The 21,750-nt window shown below is 35.6% G+C and overlaps 1 protein-coding gene across 7 annotated transcripts in view; it reads right to left on the bottom strand.

The window, feature by feature from the left end:
• The window catches only part of DCAF6 (DDB1 and CUL4 associated factor 6), a 102,440-nt gene that overhangs the window by 19,535 nt on the left and 61,155 nt on the right, over positions 1–21,750 (bottom strand). For 4 of the 7 annotated variants that reach the window (XM_081824541.1, XM_081824543.1, XM_081824545.1 and 1 more), the window contains 5 exons: positions 19,800–19,917; positions 15,124–15,236; positions 13,224–13,310; positions 12,697–13,024; positions 7,623–7,664 (listed from right to left, as the gene is read on the bottom strand). In XM_081824541.1, the coding sequence (XP_081680667.1) occupies positions 7,623–7,664; positions 12,697–13,024; positions 13,224–13,310; positions 15,124–15,236; positions 19,800–19,917 (688 nt within the window). The remainder of the gene's footprint in view (positions 1–7,622; positions 7,665–12,696; positions 13,025–13,223; positions 13,311–15,123; positions 15,237–19,799; positions 19,918–21,750) is intronic. The other 3 variants (XM_081824542.1, XM_081824544.1, XM_081824547.1) reach the window with 1 other exon arrangement.

Raw genomic sequence — 21,750 nt, 5'->3', positions numbered from 1 at the left:
ACATTCACCAAAATAGACTACATTCTGGGTCATAAGACACACCTGAAAGAAAGACTGTTTGGTTTTTTTTTAAAGATTTTACTTATTTGAGACAGAGAGAGCACAAGCAGAGGGAAAGGCAGGCAGAGGGAGAAGCAAGTTTCTCACTGAGCAAGGAGCCTGATGCAGGACTTGATCCCAGGACCCTGGGATCATGACCTGAGCAGAAGGCAGATGCTTAAATGACTGAACCACCCAGGCATCCCCAAAGACTATTTTTTTTTTAAAGATTTTCTTTATTTATTTGATACAGAGAGACACAGCAAGAGAGGGAACACAAGCAGGGGGAGTGGGAAAGGGAGAAGCAGGCTTCCTGCTGAGCAGGGAGCCCGATGTGGGGCTCGATTCCAGGACCCCGGGATCATGACCTGAGCCGAAGGCAGATGCTTAACAACTGAGCCACCCAGGTGCCCCACCAAAAGACTGTTTAATATTAGGACATTTCCAAATGTTATTTACTGTATTAGCACATTAAAGGAGAAAAAATATATGATAACTCAATAGATGAAGAAAATGTACTTGATTCAATCAATATTCATTCATGATTTATAAAACCATTAGTAAACTAGAGTAGCAGGGAACCCCCTAACCTGATAGAAGGTATCTACAAAAACCCAAAAACACAAACCGAAATAAACTCATGCAGACATTCTTTTCAAAATCAACCAGCAAGTTGTGATTTTTACTATCCTCATTAACCAATATACAGTAAGCAGTAAGAATGAAAAGGAAGAAAGAAAACTCCTATTTGCAATGATATGACTGTCTACATAAAAACAACAACAACAACTAAAAGGAACTTACATGCCAATTAATAGATATAACAGAAAAATATTTGGGTGGATATAAGATCATTATACAAGCCAACTGAATTTTTTTTTTTTAATTTTTATTTATTTATTTGAGACAGAGAGAATGAGAGACAGAGAGCATGAGAGGGAGGAGGGTCAGAGGGAGAAGCAGACTCCCCGCCGAGCAGGGAGCCCGATGCGGGACTCGATCCCGGGACTCCAGGACCATGACCTGAGCCGAAGGCAGTCGCTTAACCAACTGAGCCACCCAGGCACCCGAAGCCAACTGAATTTCTAAACACCAGCAACAAACTATTATGAGAGCATAAGTTTAAAAAAAAATGCATTTACAACAGCAATGAAGATGAAATTGTCTATAAAGATATTCCTGTTTGTAGGAAATTATAACATGTTACTGTTAAAAGATCTAAAGAAATGTAGAGATAACTTAATATTGTGAGGATAATTAATTCTCCAAATTTATTTACAGGTTTATTACAACTGTAATCATATTCTGATGACTTGTGTGTGGAACTTAAAATGTGGATCATAAAACAGACCAAAGGACAAAGAATAGCCAAGTCCCTCCTAAAGAAAAATAAAAAGAAGAGACTTGAAGAGACTTAGAAGATATTAAGATTATAAAACTAGAGTAATTATAAGAGTATGATATTGATGGAGCGGCAAACAATTGTCCAATGGAATGAAACAAAGAGCCCAGAAAGAGACCTGTGTTTATATGGAACTCTGTAATATGATGGGTAGCGTAGCAGCTCCCTGGGGAAATTCAACATTTAATAAATGAACAGGGAAAATAGGGCTATCTATATGGGCACACATATACCTCATAAATAAAAATAATTCCAGATGGATTAATATCTTAAATTGTCAAAAGACAACTTCAAAAGAAAATTTTCAATTTTTGGAATTCAAGGGTAAGTAAGGATTTCTTAAATAAAAGGAAGTGATATGCATTAAAGAATGATAAAGTTCAACTACATTAAAATTAAGAATAGTTCCTCAAAAGACAGCTTAAAAAAATAAATCACAAACCAGAAAAAGTATTTGCACATTTATAAATGACATAAATTAGTATCAAAAATATATTAAGAATTCCTTAATAAATAATAAAAAACAAGATCAACATGGAAAAGAAAAACAACTCAAAACAAGCCAGTAGAAAACCAGATATGGCCAAAAAACAAATGAGAGATGCATAATCTCATTTTGTAAATAGAGAAATGAAATTCAAAACCATGAGATACCACTGTACACCAAATCAATTAGCAAAATCAAAAAAAGTGACAAAACCAAGTTGTGGATCAGTGTGATTACTTAGTGATTGTATTAATTTACACTCCCACTTTGGAAAACAATTTGAGATTATCTTGTAAAATTAAACATTCCATTCTTAGGTACGCACCCCAGAAAAGCCCAAGGAGACATGTTTCAGAATGCTCAAACCAGCACTGTTAATAATAGCAAAAACTTAAAACTTAAATGCCCGTTAATAGGAAAAGGGATAAATTATGGAATAGTTATATAATGGATTATTATGTAGCAGAAAATTGATTAAGCATCAGCTACACGTAACAACATGGATGAATCTTAACATAATGTTGACTGAGAAAGAAGTATCAAGTCCTAATCCCATATCCAGACGATATCCTTTTTTAATCAAGTTTAAAAGTGAGTAAAACAAATTAAATAATATATTATTTTGGCATTTATATTTGTGATAATTTTTTGTTGAAAGCAAGGCATGATAAATATAACATTCAGAAGAGTGGTTGCTCCTGGTAAGGCTGGCAGGGGGACAGAATGGAGAGGACTATACATAGATCTAAGTTACTGGTAGTCTTTCAGTTTCGGGTTAGGTGGTGGGTTTATGGATATTTATTTATTATTAAATAAACGAATAAAGAAAAGGAACCAAACATGAATCAACAATGATAGTGTGTCACAAACCAAGAATTAAAAAATAGAATTCTCCCCCTCCTTAGATTAGGTTCAGAGTCCTTAATGATACCAGTGCCTGTGAAAAACTCTATTGCTGCAATTACTATATTAAAATTATTTATATGTGTCTGTGTATCCCACTGAACCAAGAGCTAATGGAGACTGTGTTGTCATTATCCTTATATCACCAGCTTCTACCAGTGTTTGGTTCATATAGGTTTATTGAATGGATAAAATAATAAATATGAAACTGATTCATCGAGAAATGTCAAAGGAAAAACAAAAACATCTCAAGGTATCAGCTATTTATTTGGGAGACAGCATTTAAGAGATAAAAACCTAGAATGAATCTAACACATAAATGACCTAGGAAAATAAAAACCTAGATTCCTGACTTCGTATTTTGATTCCTTCCTCTTCCCTGAGAGTCTTTGTATTTTATTTTTAATACTGCATATTCTAGAAAATGCTGTTTCTAAATGGTCAGCACAATTTAAGATAATTCCAAGCTCAAATTAGTAAATTACAAAAATCAGAAATAGTCTGTAAGCCCTATTTTAAAAAAATGAATAAATTCGCACATTTAGTAGTTAGAGGACTAGGCTAAAATACAAGGAGAAACTAAACAGCACTAAAAATATAAAATATTAATTACTTTGCCTCTTGTTTTCAATATGGTAAATCCTTTTATAAAACACTATTACAGGGGCACCTGGGTAGCTCAGTCGGTTAAGTGTCCAACTCTTAATCCAGCTCAGGTCTTGATCTCAAGATCGTGAGTTCAAGGCCCGCACTGGGCTCCACACTGGGCATGAAGCCTACTTCAAACCAAACCAAACCAAATCCCACCCCCCATTATACATAGCTAGAGTGGTACAAATTAATTGATATTATTGGTGTTATTAAAATGCCTTGTGGAGGAACAAAGAAATTTTAGGGTAGAAAAAATGGCTTAATCAAAGACTGGGAGATGACTGATTTATTTAACCTGGAATTAAATGACTTAAGGAGTAATTCAGTTAGCCAAAGGAGGTCAATATAAAAGGATACTGTACTAAGGACAGAACATAAGGACATGACTAGAATTAGAGCAGGTGAATTCTGAGTTAACCTATAGGAAAAAATTCTTTACTGTGCAGGTGTGAAAGAGTCTTCTAGTCTAGGTAGCTAATGAACTTGATACTCACAATTTAGAATGTAAATTGGAAGAGCACTTTCCAAATTGTGAGATTTTTGTAGGTGCTCCACAAAATGGGTTTGTGAAATGTGGAAAGTAATGGATTAAGCAAAGCTAAACAGTTTTTTGGTTGCAAGTTTTCTGAGAGGCTTTATTATGCTAGTTTTGTGAATCTCAAAAAGAGGTTTACGCAATGTAGTATTTCCCAAATTTTGCGACACCACTGTAAAGTATCAGAGCATTTAGGGCAACAAGAAAACAGCACATGCTGCCCACAGGCCTCTGGAGGTTCCTAGTCCACAATATCAAGGAGCTGGAAGCCCTCCTGTCCTATAAGAGATCTTACTGTTCTGAGATTGCTCACAATGTTTCCTCCAAGAACCACAAAGCCATTGTGGAAAGAGTGGCCCAGCTGGCCCTCAATCCCAGGCTACAGGGTGTGGGAAGTGAATAGATAGCTCATGTGCACACTTTCTTTGTGGTAAATAAAACCTTGACCACTCTGGGGGCGGGAAACAAAGGACATAGACAAGGGGTGTGTGTGTGTGTGTCCACTCTGGGGGCGGAAAACAAAGGACATAGACAAGGGGTGTGTGTGCGTGTGTGTGTGCGTGTGTGTGTAGGGGTGGGGGAATGTATTTTTCCCTCAAAATGTATTAGTAAAGCTAAGGGACAGTGGGCCTGACGCTGCTATCTTTTAGAAGGGTCGGCTTCCAAGGCTGCCCCTTAGCTGGCGTCTGGGAACTTGACTTGTGGAACGTTCCCTATATTGTTCTGCCTGCCTGGGACACTGAATCCTGATGTACCTGCTTGCCCAGATCATCTGTAATAAGTAATGTGAACACCTACTTTCCTTCTGGGTCTGGAATTTAGGTAGTTGTGGTTGGGTGTGGAGGGTGTTTACACAGCCGGCCCCCAATAGAAATGCTGGATTTTGAATCTTAAGCAGGCTTCTCTGGACAGAAACTCTACATAAGCGTTACTACATTTTATTGCTGAAGGAAGAAGTGTGTTATACGGCCATCCTGGGAGAATGTTGGAAGCTTATGCTTAGATTCTTCCAGACTCCGTCTGATGTGTCTTTTCCTTTGTCATAGTTACAAGTGAATCTCAGTTCTGTGAGTCTTTTTAGGGAGTCATCAAATAGGAGGGGAGGTGGTGGGACCTCTGAAACAATACAGTTGATGTTTGAACAATGTGGGAATTAGGGACATGCCCCCCCATTCCCATGCAGTTGAAAATCTGCATTAAGGTTTTAACTCCCCAAAAACCTACTAACACCCTACCACTGACCAGAGGCCTTATTGATAGCATAAATAGGCAAGTAACACATATTTTATATGTTGTATGTATTATATATTGTCTACTTACAGTAAAGTAAGCTAGAGAAAAGAAAATGTTATTAAGAAAATCATAAGGGGGGTGCCTGGTTGGCTCAGTCAGTTAAGCATCGGCCTTCAGCTCAGGTCATCATCTCAGGGTCCTGGGATTGAGCCCCGCATCGGGCTCCCTGCTCAGTGGGGAGTCTGCTTCTCCTTCTCACTCTGCCCCTCCCTCCACTCGTGCTTGAGCTCTCACTCTTTCAAATAAATAAATAAATAAAAATCTTTAAAAAAAAGATTTAAAAAAACCATAAGGAAGACAAAATTTATAGCTGTAAATTTATAGTATTGTACTTCTAAAAAATCTGCATATAAGTGGATCTACACAGTTCAAACCCTTTTTCAAGGGTACCATAATTCATAGCTTTTCATTTATTTGATTTCCCAAGTTTAGGAAATCAAAGGAAGAAAACAGTAAGCCAGATCATCTGAGGAAATACGGATAAAAACTGAGTTAGCTAGAGTTTTAGATAAAAAGATGTCTTCTTTGCCAAGTCTTATCTACGTGTGCATGTATGTATTATTAGGCTGGCCTTAAAGGTGCTTCCATCTTCTATAGGGCCACAGAGACATTTGCACACACAGGGAAGAGTTACGGGCAGAGTAACAGATGTACGTAAGGGCACGCAGAAGAAATGTGCAGTCCTACTTGGGACTATGAAATGTATGGGCCAGAAGAGGTTTTAAAAAGCAGCAGCTTAAGATGAGTGTTGAGATGAGGTGGCCAACAGGATGGTGATGGCGCTAGGAGGGCATTTCGGGTATAGGGCACAGAGTGAGGAGAGCAACAGAGGCATTAAGTGTATTCAGAGACACTCCCAATAGGTCGGCTGTCAAGAGGTTCGGCAATTCCCGGCAGCAGTCACAACAGAGAATGCCCCACACACCAGGCAAAGGAGCTGGTTTCTCTCTATCACAGGCACTGGAGAGCCCCTGGAAGTGGCTGTGAGGAGGACATAGACTGGAAGCAGTTAGAGGACCGTTTGAGTAGGAGAGCAGGTGAGAGGCAATGAGGTAACAGCAGTTGAGTGAAGAGTAGGGATGACTGCCATTTTTATTTATTATTAAAAGAAACAGATTAAATATGGCACCTATCATTCCGAATCTCAGCAGATTACAGTAAGATTCACAGAACACTACAGGACAGTCCCTAATGAAGACTGGCTTTGGGAGCAGTACAGATAACAGGGTGTAATACTTTTGTGTTTCTAATTTTATTTTTTTGATTTTATCTTAAGCAGAGCTGTACATTCCTTGAGCATCCCCAATTGCTAAAAGGGGAGGCAGACTAAACATGTGCTTGGTGTCGGGAAACAACTACCTTTGCTGAGAAATTGCCCCAGACGATCTCCATGTAGGAAAGAAGTAAGTGAGGCAAAGGAGTCTAATCTCATTAGCGCTGAGGGAAGGGAAGCATCACATTTTCTGCTTTACCGTAGTTTATTAGTTCATAGTTGTAAAAGCAGAAACTGGCTTTGAGTACTTGGGATAAAAGATATAAAGCAGAAAGTCAAAAAGCCCCGAAACAAAATCCATTTTATGTTTTACAATCCCCTGTGTTTTAGAAACTAATGAATGGTAAATAACAGACATGTGTCACTGGAATTAGGGACAAGATTGATTTTGTCAGTAAACCAGGTTTGGGGTAGATGAATAATGGGATTGAAGTTCACTTTAAAGTTGTATTTAAAAAGGTACCCCACTGTTAGTCTTCAAATTATGGAAGTGTCTGAGAGAGATCATCTTGATGTGTGACACTGAGTTATTAAGCCATTTATAAGAAAACAGCTTTCTTTACAAAATCAGAATTTTAAACCTATGCACAGAATTAGACTCAAGTCCATTTTTAGTTCTTGATCTCAAAGAAAAGGACTACATTTGAATAATAACAGAAAGTTGCTATTGCTAATTGGTAGCCTAATCAAGTTTAAAAAAATTTAGTTGCATTCTTCAACAAAATATTCAAAATGGAGTAACCAATAATTTAAAGTACATTATTTAAGATTATAGTTACTTTATCATATGACACACTTGAAGTGAACATCAGTCACATCTGCACACAGGAAATTTCTTTTCATTCTATTCCCATGCAGTGCATGCAGCTAAATATAGTTTGTGAAAAGCAACCTGCTTTACAATGCTTAGCACTTAGAGTTCAGTAAGTTAAAAGAAGTATTAACTGTTAATAGGAAAGGTGGTTAGCTGTGGAAAAAGAGGACCTGGCAAATTCATCATAAAGAAAAAATAAAATAATGAAGGAACATACTGAATTACCTCATTATTCTATCACCTATTGTTGTTCCTCTGATATTAAATCTAGTGAAGGGAACACAATAACTAAAGTCACTCACAAAGACTTCAAAGAACCAAATATTTAAAGCATTAAGGTCACCACTTTTATCATTAATCACCTAAATCTAAGAAAACTTTTGTTTCCCTTTGTGATTTAAGGTCTTATGTGAGAATGTGCCATTCAACTAAATGTATATGAGGAAATTAAACAGAAACATTCACTGAAGATAGGGTAGAAGGAAGACTTTGCACTTAATCCCTTTTACCTTTAAATAGATCAGAACCTAAGCGGTTGCAGAGTGTAAGGAACTGCACGGACTCACATCACCAATACCATCCCCACCAATACCATCCCCGGCAACACCTACATTATGCTCCCCAGGGCTGCACTGCTCTTTTAGAAAAAAATAATTAAGCCCTGAGCTGACTCATTTGTCCTAACCATACACTGTAGAGCAAGCAAGCAAAGAATAGCAGAGCTTTTAACCCTCTAGGAGTTCAGCTCTTTCTCTATGGTTACTTTTTTTTTCTCTGCAATTTTCTTCAATAAAGAATACACTTGAATCATTAGAAGTACTGAGAGTGATTATGATGATGACTGAAGAGATGGTGGCAAATTTAGAACACACAAAGAATTCTGACTTTACAAATCAAGGCTATGTTCCACGTCTAGAGTAGATAAATGGAACCACATTTCTATGCATATAAAAAACTTTTTAAAAAAGTGGTTAACAGGTAATATCTTTAATATTTATGGAAAAAATCTTTAGGGCCTCTTGACTGAGCCCATAATTAAAAACTTTCAAGACTATGTGAGAACTTCTTCAGGAAGCTCACTTAGATGCTTCTCACAGAGCAAAAAACCTCTTGGGTTTGGCGAAGGAAAGAGCTACCAGCTAGGCCATCATACCATTTACCATAAGGTTGATTTGGCACCATGGAAACAGTTTATGTGAAGACCATATAAATAGAAAACCTCACCATGCTCCTTTCATTCCAGGGTACACGTTTATATTTCTAAATCCAGTATATAAAATCACTAAGGGATACACACACTACTTTTATTTATTGTTTTTTTAAATGTTTATTGGAAAGTATGTGTTATTATTTCTTTCTTTGATTTAGTTTCCATTTAATATTCTATGCTCTGGCCCTAGACAAAGGTAAAGGGGATCAAATGTGCAGTGATGTAGAGATTGACTTCATTGTCATATAAAATAGGAATCAGCAAACTATGGCTCTTGGGACAAACCTGGCCAGTTGCCTGTTTTTGTAATAGCCCGTAGACAAAGAACAGTTTTTACATTTGTAAACAGTTCCATTTTAAATGGTTATATAAGTACCTATATAATAGCCTCCATTTTGCCTCTTGGCCAGCAAAGCTTAAACATCTACTCTCTGGCTTTTTAGGAAAAAGTCTGCTGACCTCTGCTATAGAGAGTCCCAGGTGTATTTGTACCGAGACTAGCTATCATTAATGAGAAGAGCATTCCATTTTAAAACATCTATGTTAGTTGTTAAGGCTTTTATTTTCTAAGACATTTCCTTCTCATGCTTGATCTCAGCCCAAAAGTGAAAATCAAAGTCATATTTATCTAACCAGATTATAAATGCAAATCTTTATAAAGAAATCCTTACTTTGCATTGCAAAGAACTGTTTTGATATTTTTATTAAATGTATGTCAAAAATGGCTTGGTTAATAAACTTTTTAGCTTTCATTTCAATAACTAAATTTGGGGCAAAAAAAATTATGAGATCCACTATGTAATTCTTTATACACACTGAAGTACAGATCTAAGTATATACTTTTACCATTTTTAATATTAGGACCATTTCTTTACTCCAACCAAACTAATCTCAACTGGGCTTTTCAAGTGGCAGCAACAAAGGAACTTTAAAACATGCATCTTCATAGTTGGGCACTTCATCGAAGCACGAAATGTGTCCTTAGATAATAGGAACCAAATGGTACGATTTTTACAGTAGAGCTTTGAAATCTTTTGTCCCTTTGGAAACAGAAATTCTCAGAAATCATATACCTACTTACAAGCTGGTAAATGATTTTTTCATGTTCTTAAGAAGCAAAATATCTTCAACTTTCTCTCTTAAGAATAAAAGTCAACATACCTATTCTCCAAATAGAGAAGATAAATGGGCAATTGTCTCAAGGATGAAGGAGCCTTAGAAAGGTGCAGAAATACTAAAAATATACCTTATATAGGTAGTTCAAGATTTAAGCAAGATGGTGCTAAGGAAGTTAGGAACTACAAAAATTATTTAGAAAAAAATCAGAAGGAAGATTTTTCACCCTTTAAAAATTTTTGGCAAATAGTTAGAAAATTATTCTTTATGCCAATTTCAAAGAAAAATTGATGTAGTTGTGAAAGTCACTATAATCCTTTAGCATCACCTTAGTATGTACATTTTTGTATATATGTAACATTGTATTTAATTTCATTTATTTATTAAAACTGCTTCCCCCCATTCTTACAAATGGCTTGTGGATTTGTCCTTGCTTCTTTAAGAAGTGATTAAGTTTCTTAAAGGGTAAGAATTTTATTATTCTTCTATTATTTTTCAGTAAGTTCACTACTATGTTCTACAGAATAAAACAAAATAATATATGGGACAAACTTAGGCTCTATTCCTGAACTGAATATACAGAATATTAAATAATACGTAATAACAATTTTAAAAATCAGGGAAGCCAACGTAGACCCAGAAGAGGTTTCAGATCTGGATCTAACCTTGAGAGTATGAACTCGAGAGTACATGCATGGAGTGGGGTCAGCTCTAGGCCACTGTCTCTGATTTCCTTGCCTCTAAAAGATTCTGCTGGTCTAGTTCAGCACCTGGGTCTCCTGGAACAATGAGGCTATTGGTGCCAACTTTGTGGCAGATCCAAACCCTAGGCAATCCCTAAAACACAAATCATTTAAGTATTATGAAAATGATAAATAAACGATAAAGCTCAACAGAAAGATATTATAGTTTCTGCTAATATCTCCAAACTAAGGATAATATGCCACAAGAAGTTTTAGGTTCTCTAGGACCCACTCTCCCCACCAAACCCTCCCTTCTCACTGATGTTATACTACTGTGTTTAAAAAAACAAACAAACAAAAAACCTTTTTAGGTCTAGAATATACAAAAACTCTGCCTAGCACTTCAGTTTCCTCAGCTATAAAGTAAGCTTGGTATAAAAGTGTTATAATAAGCTTGGATAGAAGATGCTACATAATTATGATATTTTTGCAATTATCTAATATCAAAAATATATAATTTCTTATTTAAACAAATAAACCTGGTAAGTAATATGGTCCATTTTACTAGAAAGTGTATACTTAAATTTTATTTTCAATTATGACCTTAGCATCACTTTTAGTACAGAAAAAAGCAAGGACATATGTTCACTTAAATAAATAAAAGACCATATGTACAAGCTTAAGATAATTATAGACTCTAACTCTCCACCCTGGATTTTAGAAACCATCAATATGATTTTCAAATTGTGCTATGCTTGCTAACCTTATCTGTATACATTAAGTGGTGATGACATCCCTCTGGGTCTGGAAAGAAATGGAACGAAGTTTTACTTGTCTAAAATAGAGACTAAGAATGCTAAAGACAAAAGGTGGCAGGTAAAGAAAAGATGTTTGGTTAATCTCTAAGTACAAATACTGGGAAGGATTACCTCCTTTACATATAAAAACAATGCCATTGCCAAATAAACATTCTGACTAAATATAACTAAAGGAAGCTTTACAACTAAGGATATATAACTAAATATAAGTAAAGGAAATATCCTTTCCTAGTTACAAAAGGCAGTTTCACCAAACTGCAAGCAGTACTGTTCTGGATTTTCACTTGTCCTCTGTCCGTCTTTATCCCTAAAGCCATTCTCAATGTAACTGGTTTTTAAGTCTGAGGAGCCCCACAGACATCTTGGGTGCTTAACACAGCTATCGTTTATTTAGTGCTTTCAAAGTGGACAGGTCCTAGGACTGAACGATGGATGGATTTTTAGAAAAATTCTTATAACAATTCTAGATAGTCATAGCCTCCTTTTATAGATAAGGAAACTGAAACTTACAAAAACATTAAGTAATTTAAATGAGGAAATATAGCTAAGTAGTAAAACCAGGATTCAAGCCCACGTCATAATGTTCTTGATCATTAATTTACCATTAAAGAATGGCAATGCTGTATCGTCTTTTTACTATATTTTTCACTTGACAGAAATGTCAGAATATTTTATGAACACTAGTATATTGAGCATGGAAATATGTGAAATGGTTCTTCACACCTGTGTAAGCTAGGAACTTAAAGATAAAATTTTATTCTCTGGGAAAGGGCAGAGCTTATAATGAGATATAATAGCATTATCTGCAGAAACAGCTTTTGAAGAGTATGGAATGCAATACGCTTTAAAAGATTTACTTTATCTACTAAAAATAAGATATATTCGTATGATCACACAAAATAAAAAATGAGAAAAGTAATGAACATGTGACCAATTCTTTATTGTAGCTATGTTTGTTATTTGGTGTAATTTTTCATTTTCTAAACTGAGTTATTCAGTAGAAATCACAGAAAAACATAAGGTTCTCAAAAAGAGAACTACTATCACACTACCTTAAACCAGGGTCAATAGAAAAGCAGAACATTAAAAAAACTGAACATTAAACAAAACAAAACAAAACTGATAAAGGCCAGGCTGTCTACAGGGCAATCTGACAGCTAAATATAACCCTGACTTCATACGTAACCTGTTGGTCGTTCTCAACATTCCTTTCTCTTGATCTGTAAATTGAGGAGCAAGTCTCAGTGCTGGAGATACAGAGCAATGAGACTTTTTATTCCCCTCTTAATGCAGTTTGCTTAAAGAATGTAATACATAAAATCATTTACAGTTTAAAAAACTCTGAGTTTATACAACTGAGACACTCTTAGAGAAAGCAACTGTAAAAAATGGAGAGATTCCTTTATGTGACTTCAAGCAAAGTCCTGTGAATTGTATTTTTTATAGTTCATTTTATTTAAAAATTTACCAACCTGTCACCAGGTCCGGCTCGATACCTTGCACCTGGGATCAGAACGGGGTCATCATCACTGTCATCTGTGTCCTGCAGAGCAGAGTCCCTGGCTAATGCTTCCTCATGAGCCAAAGGCCCGATGGCTTCTGTTTGTGACGGAGGCTCAGGACTGGTGGTATTCTGATTGGTAGCACCTTCAGTGCTAGTTTGACCAGAAATTCCTGGTTCCTTGCCTTGTTCAGACAAAGTGGATTCTTCTGGAACCCCACAAGAGCTATCAAGATTGAAGTCATTTCTTTCTCCTGAGCTGGAATCCGATGGCTCAGATGTGAATTTATCTGATTGTGCTATCAGAAAATAAAGTAGAAACAGTTGGTCATGTCGGCAACCTTGTTTAATCTAACTTGAAGCTCTCCCTATAGGAAGAGGAGAATTCCGTAACACATCTGTTTGGAATCTGTCTCTAACTCAGGAGAGAGTAACAGAAATTACAGCTTCTTATTTTCCCACATGAAGCAATTATCTAAAGAGAACAAGACAACTCACCCATTTCTACACGGTTCTCAACGGTGTTTTCTGCAGATGTACCTTCCTGATATGTTGTCACATCCTCTGATGATTCTTCAAGAGCTTCTGGGAAATAAATAAACCAAATTACCATTAAATCCAATTTTTTTAAAATAAAAATAAGCATTAACTGAAAACGCTAGCTTTCCTCTGTATAAGTAGCTCTTAATCCTTTTTGAAGATTTTATTTATTTATTTGACAGAGAGAGACACAGCGAGAGAGGAACACAAGCAGGGGGAGAGGGAGAGGGAGAGGGAGAAGCGATGCGGGGCTCGATCCCAGGACCCTGGGATCCTGACCTGAGCCGAAGGCAGACACTTAACGACTGAGCCACCCAGGCGCCCCTCTTAATCCTTTTTGGATCACAGAACCTTCTGACACTCAGATATAACCTCCCTTCAGTATAATGCAAATTGTATATGCAAATGTATATACCAAAGTGTACAAACACTATCAAGGATGGATGAGCAATCCTGCCCACTGCCTCCTCCCAAAGCCCACGCATGGACCTTCATGAACTCTTCATGAAGAATTTCTGCTTTAGATTACCCCTCACAATTGACATTACTTGGCCTTGCCTTTTTGCTAAACTTCACAAATTCTAAACTTAAAACTGAGTATTTTTCTATCCCTTTATCATGCATCTGGTATAATCTCAACTATCATGAACTAATAGTAAAGTTGACCCTACTATAGGGCGCCTGGGTGGCTCAGTTGTTAAGCATCTGCCTTCGGCTCAGGTCATGATCCCAGGGTCCTGGGGTCGAGTCCCACATCGGGCTCCCTGCTCGGCAGGAAGCCTGCTTCTCCCTCTCCCACTCCCCCTGCTTGTGTTCCTGCTCTTGCTATCTCTCTCTCTGTCAAATATATAAATAAAATCTTAAAAAAAAAAAAAAAAAGTTGACCCCACTATAAATTCTGTTTTGGCCACTGAAAATATTTATTTCTGGGATTTAACTCCAAGACCATTAGGGATCAGTCTTTTTTGCTCCTGACTGCACATCTGCTTACCAGACAGTTGTTTTACACATATTTAATTCTTGTAAACTCTGTTACATTGAGGTATCTATTCATTTAATAAGAAGTAGAATTCATTTATTCCTTCATTTACCCAAGTATTTATTGAAAATCTACTGTGTTCCAGGCTCTGTACTAGACACTGAATTTCATATAATGGTCATGGAAAATATTCTAGGAAAGGTTCTGAAAAAGTCCCTAAATGGCATTTCCTGTATGAAACAAGATTCACTCATAACCCATTCAAATTTTATTCATTTTTCCCCCCCTTTACAAGCCACCATAGTCTTTGAAAAAATCAAGGCAGATACTTTGGATTTTGCTGCTAAGTATAAAAACAGTAAAGATCACTCAAACTAACATTTACATCTCACATATTTTCAGTGTAATGACCACTGTCCTGGCCGCTGTGTCCACAGAGAGACACCGTGCTTCACTGTGACTCCCCATCTGAAATGTGTAAGGCCCCTGCCATTTGCATTTGCTATCTGTTCATCAATAGTAATGTCTGGACTACTGAGGCAAAGGAAATTTATTAAAAACAAGAAACAGGGGCGCCTGGGTGGCTCAGTCGGTTGAGCGACTGCCTTCGGCTCAGGTCATGATCCCAGGGTCCTGGGATCGAGTCCCACATCGGGCTCCCTGCTCTGCGGGGAGCCTGCTTCTCCCTCTCCCACTCCCCCTGCTTGTGTTCCCTCTCTCGCTGTGTCTCTCTCTGTCAAATAAATAAATAAAATCTTTAAAAAACAAACAAACAAACAAAAAAACCAAGAAACAGAACTGCTGCACCGAAGGAAAAGAAAAGTACATGGACATACAACACTGGGGCTTCGTAATGACAAAAGCAAAACAACACCTTACTTGTGTCACTGTCTCCCGGTGGCTGCACAGAGCTCTCTGGGGCCAAGGGTTCTTCCTGACCCTCAGATTTGCAGTGGCTCCCATTTCCTCTAGAGCTTGAGGCAGTACTGCTCCTACCATAAAACAAAATAAGTGGTTCCACCAAGAAGTTAATAAATATGAACTTTTAGGATGATTTTTATATTTTACAATTAGAGAAACAATAAAAAATTCACACCACAAATAAAATATAGGATTTATTATTTTAATAGTACTTGTAAAACACCACTTTTAAACATCAAGGTGATTATTCTAATCCTCTTTAACTTTAAAAAGGAGATTTAAAAATACCAAAGGACCACCACTTCTTCACAGTTTTGATGCTCCTATAATCAGATATATATTTCTATACATTTCTATTGAATTTTAATTTGATTACATAGACCCCCTTCTTGTCCTCACCACAGATGGTTCACCGCATCCCAATTCTTCCTGGTTTTACGGACTTCGATCATATGTCCTTTCAGACTTTGTTGTTCTAGGCTACTTTTAAATTAATACTTGAAAAGAGACCCGGATAGTTCTTTGGTCCTTGAACTGCCCTCTGTGGATCACATCCACTCTGGATTGTTGTTCAGATATGGCAGGTGATTGAGCACCATGGTTTTGCAGAAGGCTAGGATAATGTTTCATGTTTTAGTTTTAATACTTACCTGATAATGACTATAATTCTGTCAGCATTTTTGGCTAGAGCAGAATACTAGATAGATTTAAATAATTTTCAAGGAATATTCTGTGATAAATCATGGCATATGTGTAAGGTGGGGATTGAATGGGAAAGAAAATAGAGGAAAATGTACAATAATCTGACTAAGATTAAAATTAAATTCATAGAAATGCAATAATTTCTTAGATTTAGAATAAATGTGAACAAGAAAAAAAAGCTTAAGAGTTACAGTACTTGAAAACTGTTAATTACAGACATATAGCAGTGACTCAATAAACAATGCAAATCATCATGGACTTTTGGCCAAGATTTTATAAAAACTCTTTTAGGCTAATTGCAGAAGTCAATTTGATTTTTTTTAAAGGGCACCCATGTATAATAGGATATGTTTTTTAAAAGAATGCATATCTACATGGGCATATATGCAGAGAATAATGTCAGAAAGGATGTGTACCCATGTTAAGTGTCATCTCAGTAGGATTATTGCAAGTGAGTTTTTCCATACTTTTCTCTAGATTCTAAATTTTTTTTTTTTCAACGAACATGTTATTTCTTTTTAACCAGAAAGAAATATATAGCAATTTTGGTAAAGAGAAGACAATATGATATATAAATCTTTTTTTCCATTGAGAAAGCTATGATACAGGCATAAATAAAATGCTCAGTGCATAATAGTTTTGATAGCTAAAACATAGTACTGATGTAGGAAAACAGAGCCATTAGTGGAAAAGACAATGTAACCAAGTAAATATATTTAGGATATGTTAATATGGCATTTTAAATCACAGAAAAAAGAATAAATTGTTCAATAAATGGTACTAGGACAAAGGAACAGTCGTGGAAAAATTAAGCTACAGCTCTACATCATACTTCATGGCAGAATAAATTGTAGAATCATTAAACACATATTTTTGATATAAAATCACAGAAATATAAGAGGAAAATAAGAAGAAGCTTTCCCCCTAATCCTGGGAAGGACAGGATTTTCTAAGCATGAGCTCACAGGCTGAAACCATAAAGCAAAACTACCATAAGTAAACTGAAAGACAAACAACAAACTGGGAAAAATATTTGCAACAAATGAAAGACAAATGGTATCATCCTCACTTAATTTTATAATAAATAAATAGTTCTTATAAATCAATAAGAAAAAGATAAACATTGCAGTAGAAAAACAGGCAAAGGATATGAAAGGCAATTTACAAAAGATGATAACGTAAAGCTGACCCCTGGGCCTATCGCGTGCCCGTCAATGTGCTAAGTGCTATGGACTTTTTCTGCGTGATCTCATTAAATCTTCCCAACAAAACTCTGAAGTAGGTTCTCTTAAATATGCCCATTTTCAGATGAAAACACTAAGATTCAGAGAGGTTCAACAGCTTGTCAAGTTTAACATCTAAGCTCTTAGTGTGCTCTGTTGCCTCATCTATCATCAAAGAAACTAAAATAAAAGCAAGACACCAAACTGGCAGAGATGAAAAAGACTGCCTTCCTGAATTCTCCTTTTACCATTTTTTTCTTTTTTCTTTCTTAATCAGAAAAAAAAAGCTAATTACTTTTTGATAAAGAAATAAGAAACTAATGAATGAGAGAATGTAATTCATGGTCAGTTTTTAGAGAAGGAAAAGTAGCATTCAAAAGAAGAGTGGGACTAAAGATCTTTGCTAAAAAAAATACTCCAGTGAGATTCTTTATAAAAAAATCAGGCTTTTCTATACAGAAACATAAGAGTAGAACAGGAAAGACATAAAGAATAACAATCTTCTATGATCTTAAATTACGTATTAAGGAAAAGGGCCACAGATATCATGCAGGATTATAAAAAGTTGAGTTCAAACACTAGGGCTCATAAAGAAATTAGAAATTCTACTGACTGTTCAGCCTTCAAATATATATCTAGAATCCAGTTTCTTCTTACTATCTCCACTGCCCTCACCACCTCTCACCTTTCTTACTGTCAAAGTCTTTCAACTGGTCGCCTGGCTTCTACCTATGGCCTAGTCTCTACAGAGCCATCAGAGACATCCTCTATCCTTTAAATATGCTCCTCACGTACCTGGCTGACCATCTTTGCCACTACTTTCTCCTTTGGTCACTCCACTCCAGCTACACGGGTTTTCTTAAAGTTCCTTGAATGTACTCCATCTGTTCCTGCTTCAGAGCCTTTGAACTAGCTTTCTCTCTGCCTACAATGCTCTTCCTCCAGATTTATGCATGGCTTACTCCTTACCCTTCAAGTTTTTGTCCAAATGCCATCTCCTCAATGATGTCTACCCTTGCCCGAGGTCTATCACCCCTTACTTGCTCTGTTTTCTTCCATAGCACTTAGTACCTCCTACCATACTACACAATTCCCTTATTTACTCTGTTTATTGTCTATCTTCCCCTAGAATGTAAGTTCCAATAAGACAGGGGCTTTTGGCCAGTTTTTTTCACTGATGTATTCCCAGTGTCTAGAACAGTCTCTGGAACATAGAAGGATTTCAATAGTATTTTAAAATACTACTTAATCAAAGATTTTAATGTAAAATACATACACATATAAACACAAATGGAAACCAGTGAATTGGAATAAATAAATAATATCACATGTCAACATATAATTATATATTAATAAATAATATATAACTACATATTATTTATATATTATACCAGCATATAATATATAATATACAATTGAATATATTAATGTAATAATATATTAATTATGTAACATAATTAATATATTGGTTATAAGATGATCAATATAATTATTACATATTAATCATATAATTATATTAATATATAATTAATTATATATTAAGAAAGATTATATTATCTATATATTAAATCATATTTATATATCAATAAACTTAACAAAATTTTGGATGCTGTCTCAAGCATAAGGCCATGAGACAGTGTGAAAGAATATAAGAAGCTCACATAACTTGATTTTTTTAAAACATAAGATTTAACTAGATTAATAAACCATAAGTATAATCAGAAATGTCATTAAAGAGAACCTAGACAAAATATCAAGTTCAACCTTACTATTAATCAATTAAATAAAAATGACAATTATTTTAAAATCAAATACATAAGTTAAAAATAAATGAATATACTGATATTGAATACTGGCCTGGGGACTGCACATGTGTGTGCTTTCCTATGCTGCTGGGAGAAATGCAGTGACAGAAGAGCCCTTTGAAAATAATTTGGCAATATCCTTTGACCTAGACAGAATTCAACTTCTAAAAATACGTCTCAAATCAATGATCTTAAAGGTAGGAAAAAGCGTGTAAACAAAGATATTCGTCATTTTAAAAAAAGGCAAAGAAATTCACTGCCTGATGAAAGGGAAATGGTTAAGTAAATTATGGTAAAGCTAACTGATGGCATAGTACACAGCTAGTAAATATGTATTTATAAAAATTAAGTAGAAATGTGGAAATATTTATTACAGAGTTAGGCCAAATAAATGCAGGAGAGAATAGCATATGTTCAGTATGATTAAAATTTAAAACCCCAAATCAAACATGCATACAAATATGTATATATGTGTGTGTGTGTGTGTGTGTGTACACACACACACACACACACATATATACACACACACCTGTACACAGGACTAAGACTGCAAAAAGTTCCAAAATGTTAGGTTTATTTTTTGGCACTAATGGTCTATTGGTGATTAATTTTTTTTTTTATCTTTTGCATTTTCTATCAGAAGAAATACTCCAGGACCAACAACATCAGCATCTCCTGGGAAGTTTTTAGAAATGCAAATTCTCTGATCTCACCTCAAACTTAACCAAGAGTGGGGCCCAGTAATCTGTGTTTTAACAACCTCTTCAAGCCATTCTGAAGCACATTAAATTTGAGAACCAATGCATTACAGCAAAACAAAACATAAAGATGATGAAGTGCTAAAAATAGTATCTAATACAATCCTACAAAGGCTAAGAACAGCTTTACAAAAATATTAACTTACCATTCATCTGTAAAGTTCAGTTTTATTGTGCTTGTAGTTGTTCCTTCTGTGCTGTAGTGCAAACTTAAAACTGGTTCACCTGTCCCTGGTTTGGGGCTCAGCTTTTCATTATTGTTATCTGAAAATTGTGTTTAAAACATTTGAAAAAGTCTCTGAAACCAATAAAAAGATGACATTTCCTAAAATTTATAAAACTTAAATTAGGTTGTCCTTGTCATAATTCTTTCTCACATCTGTTATGGTTCTCACTTAAAGTTCAAAAGCAAGTGTTATAGAAACACTATTTCAAAGTGGCATTGCATCAAATTCTAGCTTTGTGTACATGACTCCCTTTGATTCAGATGGAAAATTACACACATTTGAGAACCATATTTAGTCATTAGGAAATCAAAGAATATTAACAAGCAATGAAATATGTTAAAAATTGGTACTTTCATTTAATGGAATGGTCGCTATTTTATTCTTTAGTTGCTAGAGCATCAAGAATAGCTAACATTAGCTCCTTCAGAAACACTGAGAAGATGCTGGGGCTCTGAAAGAAGTGGTTCAGTGAAAATTCTGCAACAACTGAAGGTTATCAAATTCTTTCTGTTCTTTCAAAATCATAGATTTATAATCTAGAAAGGGAGTAGAGCCTGAACTCTACTGGGAGGGGAGGAAAAGAAAACGATGTGCTTTTGATATTTATAAAACTCTCCTTGCTACAAGACCATATGTTTTAGTATATTTCCTCTTCCTCTCCTGACTAATCTTGCAAGTAATTTGTTTTCTAAATTATGGAAATGGTAATTTCACCTTAAGAGTCTACAGGGGATGTCCATAATATATATCTATCTCAACATATTAAATCTTTGTAAAATGGCAAATAAAATCAAGAAATCTGACAGAAATTGATAAAGGCCACTCCAAAATCATCCTTTCCCGCATGTCCCCGCCTCCCCCCAGCAAGAGTACCTGGGTATTCAAAGACAAAATAAAATAGAGCTTTAAAATTTTTTCTTTTTATGATTAATAGTTTGGGGAAACATTAACATACAGGGAAAATACAGACTGCTATATATAATCAAACGTAACATTTCTGCCAGTTGCCTGCAGAAAGAATATGCTTCTGTGATATAATTGTTTTCTTGATACCCGTTCAAGAACTGATGTAACAGTACAAAAAATAAGCCTTCTGCCTTGGAAAATAACAACAAAGGCATAAAACCAAAATTACTCAGGTTTTTTGGTTATTAGGTTCACTTTATATTGCAATGAAGGACTTGTATTTTTTTGCATCCCTCTTGAAGACACTGGAGCACTTATTAAAAGAGAATCGGACAGAACCTCTGCTCTAACTTTTATCCTGTGAGAGGGCAATTAACAAGACCTCAAATACAGACCTGCAGTAGAAAGGGAAAAGGATTCTGTCCAAGAGATGAGAAGTCAAGCTGATAACAAACTCAGGACTATCAGTTCTTAGGCCTTCAATTCTAACTCACGAGAGATCCTCTTCTATGATATTAATTGGTATTTGAAAATAAAAGCATCAATGAATTATAAAGCTGGCCTCCCAAATGGTAAAAACTTTGGTTCTTGTACTATTCTTGTTATGACTATGTCATTGATATAAACAGCTGCTGGAAATAAATTAACAAGCCATTACACAACTTTCAAAGATTCAGTATCACATTCAGTGTTTTACAAGAGGTATTTTATCAAATGTCATTCTGATAAAATAACTGAATTAACAGACATTTAGCTTACATAAAATTATCAAGAATGGCACTTTTAAAACATCTGTCCTACCCTTGACCATCTTTAAAAAATTTGCTGTTAGTCATATGTCCACACATAGTTTTCCCTTATTCTTAATTATGTTGTTGAAATTTCTGTCCCCACTCCTACCCAAATCATGGTCATCTTTAGGCACCTAGAACTGATGAGGACAGACAGCTGAAAGACTGAGAAT

This window comes from Leptonychotes weddellii, chromosome 6 (genome assembly GCF_054177405.1).
Source record: "Leptonychotes weddellii isolate Sample4059 chromosome 6, ASM5417740v2, whole genome shotgun sequence".
In the NCBI taxonomy this organism is placed as follows: domain Eukaryota; kingdom Metazoa; phylum Chordata; class Mammalia; order Carnivora; family Phocidae; genus Leptonychotes; species Leptonychotes weddellii.
Note: the sequence above shows the minus strand (reverse complement) of the source record. Positions and strands in the feature narration are given on the sequence as shown.